Raw genomic sequence first — 6856 nt, forward strand, 5'->3', positions numbered from 1 at the left:
CTTTCTTGGGTTTAAATTAGCAGACCTTGTATTCAACTAGTATTGAACTGTACTTTCCTGTGCTATTTTTTAGCAAACTGCTAATAAAGAATCCAATCAATCAACCAATGCAGTAATGGTCTTTTTCTTTGCTTGTGTCAAAAAATGTTTTTAAAGTTCAAATCACCCCCCCCCCCTCCCCGACACACACACACACACACACACACACACACACACACACACACACACACACACACACACACACACACACACACACACACACACACACACACACAATGTGAGGGCCCCGTGGGGGTCCCGAGCCACAGGTTGAGAACCACTGCTGTAGACGCCCCTACCCCGCCCCCCCAACACACAATTCAATTCAATGGGCTTTATTGGCATGAGAAAACATACGTTTACATTGCCAAAGCAAAAAGCACAGTACAACAATACAGCAATACAATCAAAACAAAAAATGTACATTTGAAAGTCAGAATCTTCAATAGATCAATTTCTATGTACCAAGATCACTGGGTGCAGGTATAGTGCAGGAATATACACAATGATTAGTCTTTAGGGTGGTTGTGTTCCGTTCGATATCCTTCTCCTATCACAACAACTCACGAATCTTGCTGCTGTGTTTGCACATTGTTGTACTTCGCCCAGCAGATATGGGAGTTTTTTGTCGTTGGTCATGTTTTCAAAGTCTCTGTGTGTGGTTGTAATCTGTGGGAAGTATGTGTCTCTGATGTCTTGGTACAATGGACACACACAGCCCGGTCTTGTGACGCCAAAGTCTCAGCCAATCGCTGTGCTCCATCTGTAAAGCATGGCGTCCGACTTCAGGTGGAGGTTCGCTGTGCTCTTCCTCTGCACATTGTTGTCGTGTATTTTAGCGACCGACCAGAAAGATAAAGCCAAGAAAAAGAAAGATATCCGGGACTACAATGACGCGGACATGGCACGGCTTCTGGAGGAATGGGAGGTTAGTGTAAACCTTGTTTTTTCCATTCAACACAGTGTAGCTGTTAGCCAGCCAGCTAACGGTACTAGTAGGGAAGTAGGCTATAAGATATCATCACAAACCTTTAACAGATAGTTACTGAAAGTAGCGTCATCATTCCCATCAGTGGTGGAAGAAGTACTCAGATATTTTACTTAAGTAAAAGTAGCAATACCACAATCTAAAATTACTAGTCTGTTACAAGTAAAAGGCCTGTGTTCAAAATGTTACTTGAGTACAAGTACAAAAGTATTGGCATCAAAATATACTTAAAGTACCAAAAGTAAAAGTACTAAATTGTTTTAAAATAGCAGATCTACAAGCTGAGCTTGTAGATCGGCTATTTTCAAATGGCCTATGTATAAAATAGGGCTAAAGTGGTTAAAGTATGTTTTATAATGTGTTTATTATAAAAGTAAAACGTTTTCAAATAATTCTAGTGGAGTAAAAGTACAATATTTGCCTCTGAGATGTAGTGGAGTAGAAGTAAAAGTATTGACAATTGGTACTCCAGTAAAAAAATACCTAAAAATTGTACTTAAATAGTTCTTGAGTAAATGTACTTAGTTACTTTACACCATCCATATACACAGCTCACAGCCATAGATAGATCACCCCACAGACTAATCGCAGCGGCATTAGCCTTGGATCAAGTCATAAATGTATTTGATCGATTTTGACATTTGCATAGATTAGATACAAAAGTAAAAGTCTGAAGTCAGACTCCATAAAACAAATCTATGATAGTCTTGATCCAAGGCTAGCAGCAGCATTAAAAGTAAGTTGTAGCGCTGGCTGCATGTGTTGTGTTACAGTACTCGCCTAATAAATGACTTGGGGTCATGGTCATCTAGTTCATATTCATATGAACGTTCTGGTAGAAAACGTGTGTTTAGTCAAATATTATCTACTTTTCCACAAGCTGCACACGGACAACACGTGCTCAACAAACAAAGGTAGTTTTCATATTATGTTCGGTCCAGCAATCATTTCGGGCCTGTTGGGTAGGAGAATGATGTCCGTGTGCAGCTCGTGGAAAACGGAATATATTTGACTAGACACACTGCCAGTACTATCAAATGGAGATGAAACTAGATGACATTAGCTGACCCCAAGTCGCAGCAATTAATTATTGGGTGATCTATGGCTGTGTGTGGAATGGAATACATGAAATGTATGTAATCTCACAGCCGTTCTAGGGCTATGTTCCCGCCTTACAGAAGTACAAACGTAGGCTTAATATATACGATGTGACACGTTGTCAGCATGTAGATCGTATATGATGAAGACATCATCATTGTCATCATCATCAATGCATCAAATCATGAGTTATTTGTTGTTAGTGATTGCAGATGCTGCGTGCGATTGCCTCATTGGACTGCTTCTCCTTTTACTCAACAGAAAGATGATGATATTGAGGAGGGAGACCTCCCAGAGCACAAGAGGTCTCCGCCACCCATTGACTTCTCCAAAGTGGATCCCTCCAAGCCTGAGGAGTTGCTGAAGATGTCAAAGAAGGGGAGGACCCTGATGGTTTTCGCCACAGTGTCAGGTGACCCCACCGAGAAGGAGACCGAGGAGGTAACAAGTCTGTGGCAGGGCAGTCTGTTCAACGCCAACTATGACATTCAAAGGTGGGTCATTATGTGATGATGATCATCACGTCATCAGCTAATGTATATTATATGTCTGTGTATATAAATGGGTTTAGCTTTGACCTTTTTTTTGCACACCTATCAGGTTATTTACATTTGCTACACTTTACAGACTTTCTACGTTTCAGTTTATTACTTAGTACTACTTAGTATCCCTGTATTATAACCATTTGTATTATCTACACTACTTGCATTATACCTTGTTTTACATTCCTTTATGTTGATGGACATACAGACTTATTGGCACAGTTTGGCAGAGACTGCCACACCAACAATGCACATGCTAACTTATATGAGCATGCGACAAAGCCTCTTGAACCTTGAATCTACTTCAAATATGTCCATTGCTTTCAGAACTTATTCTGATATATACATCACACGGCAAATACTGTGTAATAATTATATGTCTTTACCATCTACTTGACCGTCATAATCATTAATAATTTGGTTTATAATTTGGTCCCCACTGTTTGTGGTGTTTTTTTGTGACTGTATATTTGCACATACTGTATGTGAAATTTGTCCTCTGCATTTTACCCATCCTATGATAACTACTAGGAGCAGTGAACGCCATTAGTACGGTGTTTGGGGAGAGGTTAGGCGTTAAGTGTTTTGCTCAGGGACACTTCGACACATTGCCGGAGCCGGGAATCGAACCTGGGACCTTCTGCTACCCAGACGTAGTGGCTATACAGCAACAAAGTAATGTGATGTGTCCTTGAGCAAGGCACTAGAGCCCAATATGCTCAAGTTAACATTCAACATGTTGCATGTTGTCCGTATGTGCATGGCCATTATTCTTGTCTTGAGAGCCTAGTAAAACGCTGTAAGGGTAGCATATTTGAGACTATTAATAAAAAAAAATGTGGCACTTATTTATTATAAGAGTGGTTACGCCACTATTTAGGATTAGTAAGTTGAGTTAGCAAAGTTGAGTTCACCTTTTATTTTTTTATTTTGCTATATTATTTCGATAGAACAGCGTAGATTGACATGCAGGAAATGGGAAGAGAGTCGGGGAGGGACACGCAGCAAAGGTCCGTCGGGCTTGGGACTCGAACCCGGGACTGGCTGTCAGGCTTTATCAGAGCCTACCGGTATATGTGGTATGAGCCTTAACCACTGACTCGGCCATCGGCGCCCCGAGTATGAATTGATAGTATCAGATGTTCACGTGTTCCTCTCACCCCTGCCCTAGGTTCGTTGTGGGCTCCAACAGGGCCATCTTCATGCTGCGTGACGGCAGCATGGCCTGGGAGGTCAAAGACTTCCTCGTCGCCCAGGAACGCTGCGCGGAGGTCACTGTTGAGGGACAGGTGTTCCCCGGAAAGGCCGCCAAGAAAGACGGTGGCAACGCCAAAGAACACGGCGAGGTTAACGCAAAGAAGAAGTTGGGCAAGAAGAAGTCAGAGGGCAAGAAACCAGACCTGGAGGGGAACAGAGCCAGCACGCTCAAACAAGAGCTGTGATTGGATAACGCAGGAAGACCACTGGTTCCCAACCCTGGTTCTCAGGAAAGCCTGGGAAGTAAATTGCATAAGAATTGCATTGTTTGTCTGTCTAGCTGTCTATTAAGTTGAACCTGGGATGCCATGTAGATTTAATCACAGGTGGCTAGAAAACAAGCCATACTTAAGGTCCCTGTCGGACCAGGTTTGGGAACCTCTGCTCTTCCTCTGTCTATTTGCAGACAGATATGATAAGAGTAGACCGATGGCTTACATTCTGCCATGGAACTTTCAGCTGGCTGATTCTTATAGATCTGAGAACTTTAATGTCATAAGCACCACCTAGAGGACCATGTGACGAGGTAGTGGTTCAAAGGTGACTGATCGCAAGTCAGTATTGTGAATGAACTCAATAAATCCTGTTGACCCTGACTTGTGAACAGGTGTTATAACAGTCGTATGTACACATCTCTCACTGATGTTTGACGTTGTTCCCTGTGTAATGCACATTGCTGAGCTGAACGGTCGAGCACTTGTCACAGAATGGTTAAAAAACTTTTTATAAATCTAAACAAAGTTTCATTAGACATTGTCCACCTAATGTGGTTAATTTCTTTCTTTTTTCTTTCTTTTTTCATCGAAATCTTCCTGTATTTGGTGCCAAAACCTCTGTTACCCATTGCAAATTGTTTACTTACTTACAAATACTTGATAAATGGTACAGACAAAGGTTCAATCAAACCTCTGAGTCATGTTCTAAATGAGATATTCAGGAGCATTCTCTAAGTTACGATTGAGTACAAAAATAGCATTCATGTTTATGTTTCACGGAATTGGAACAATAAAAGTTTTATATAAATGTGTGGGAATACCCCCCTTGTAAACTTATTTATGTGAAGGTTGTGGTAGCAGCGTCCAGAAAAGTTCTCTTATAACTGCTTTGGCATGTTTGTATTCTTTTCAAAATTTTCAGTGTTCTGAAAGCCCCCCCCCCTCATTTCTTTCACATTTCCTAATTTCCTCTGACGGCTCAACGCCAAAAGTAAGCAACACTGTTCTGTTCTGTGTGGAAAAAGCCAATGCATACATGGCAGTGGTTCTCAAACGTTTTAATTTCAAGGACATCCAAGGGTCCATTTGGTTCCCCTTGTACACTCTCAAGAGGTACAGACTTATGAGAGTCCATTTGGAACTCTCTCAAGGAACCCTTAGACCCTACTATGAGAACCACTAATATACAGCATGCAACAACCTTATTTTGACAGTGGATATTAAACTACAGACAGCCTTCCACAGTTTTGGGGAATACATGTTCCAACAGAGGAGCATTTCAAATTAACATGGGAGAACATAATGTTTTAGATACTGTACCTTCCTCAGCCAGCTGATGAGTGTGTACGTTGTGATGTGGGTCTGGCAGGCCGAGTTCAAGTCAAAACATCTGTCTGAGAAGCTCATCTGGGATAGATAACATGAGAATGTCTACAACAGCCCCTCCATTTAGACACAATAACCCACAGCTGCAGGCAGACTGGCCGCAACGGTGGTTTGTCAGTGGAGAAAATCAATTCATCTTATCCGATGCCCCCCACAAAGACACTGAAAACATGCATGTTTAGTCCCATATGTGTCTAGAAGGTAGTGTTCATTACAGGCAGTTAGGTCTCCTAGCTAGTCAACGAAAGTCTGCAAATCTTTATAACATAGTTTTGATTTATAAAAATGAATATGTGGTCAATTATGAGGCTCTTGCGCTGAATTATTTGTTATTGTTGCAATATGTGTATGGGTGAACTTAGAGTGATGCTGACAGCGTGAATGTGTTGACTGCACGCATCCTCTGGCCTGTAGTGAACAGCAAAACCAAATTAGATCCATGGTGCAGGTGTACGCAATTATAGCCTAATATCAGTCTCCAACTTGAGATGTGTGATCCCCCCAACCCCCAAAATTCAGGGCTGTCAACTTTTCAGAAAACCTTGAAGTGAGATGTGGTGGCATGTGCTGGATTTCTTTTTATAGGCCCATTTGGAGTCACCACTGCAAACCAAAGAACTAAAAATAGTACTTTTAAGTAAAGATAATTTTCATCCATTTCCCCAATTTCTTCTTTTCTAATCTTTACCCCAACCAGGTATTAGTAGGCTACTGGTGTCTATGTTCACTGTGGGTGGGCTATAATTTTCCAAATATAACCCTCAAGAATTAAATCAAGTAATTTTGAGGCAAACAGAGGTGGCACGTGGAAAATGAAATGTATGGATTATATATATCAACATGTAAATTGCAGTGGGTGGGCAATAATCTATCACCTATAACCATGGGCATCAGAAGTCAAAATAACGTGGGTGTTAAGAGTGTGAAGGGGGGTTCTCCCCAAGGAAAAGAGTAGATGTAATTTCCTGTATTCTGGTGGATTATAATAAGTTAGTTTAATACTTTTATCAGGCTTTAGTATTATAGGAAAAATATGGCCTACATGTAATTTCATCCATTAAAGGACGACTTCACCGATTTTCAACCTATCTTCATATAATTGGTCCTCACTAATATCATGATAAAGTGGTAAAAAAAAAATCTACTCGGTCTGTGTCTCAGAGGAGGGCTGTGGACAGTTCAGAGTCCCGTCTACCAGTGACATCATCAATGGGGAATCCAAGCTAATAGAAACTGCAGGCTTTCTATTCCTGGTTGCAATGCTATAAAAGAAGCCATTGTTCTCGTGTTAATAAAAATCTAAATAAAAAATGTGAAATCTTGTTGGAAAA

The 6856-nt window shown here is 41.0% G+C and overlaps 1 protein-coding gene across 1 annotated transcript; it reads left to right on the forward strand.

Annotated features, from left to right (window-relative positions):
- Positions 1 to 809: 809 nt before the first annotated feature.
- Positions 810 to 4951, forward strand: mesd (mesoderm development LRP chaperone). The gene is made up of 3 exons (XM_084081730.1): positions 810 to 967; positions 2387 to 2619; positions 3839 to 4951. Exons 1-3 carry the CDS (start codon positions 812 to 814, stop codon positions 4107 to 4109), a joined length of 660 nt encoding a protein of 219 aa, XP_083937856.1. The 5' UTR covers positions 810 to 811; the 3' UTR covers positions 4110 to 4951.
- Positions 4952 to 6856: the final 1905 nt, after the last annotated feature.

Source organism: Gymnoscopelus microlampas (genome assembly GCF_963454915.1).
Source record: "Gymnoscopelus microlampas genome assembly, chromosome: 1".
NCBI lineage: Eukaryota > Metazoa > Chordata > Actinopteri > Myctophiformes > Myctophidae > Gymnoscopelus > Gymnoscopelus microlampas.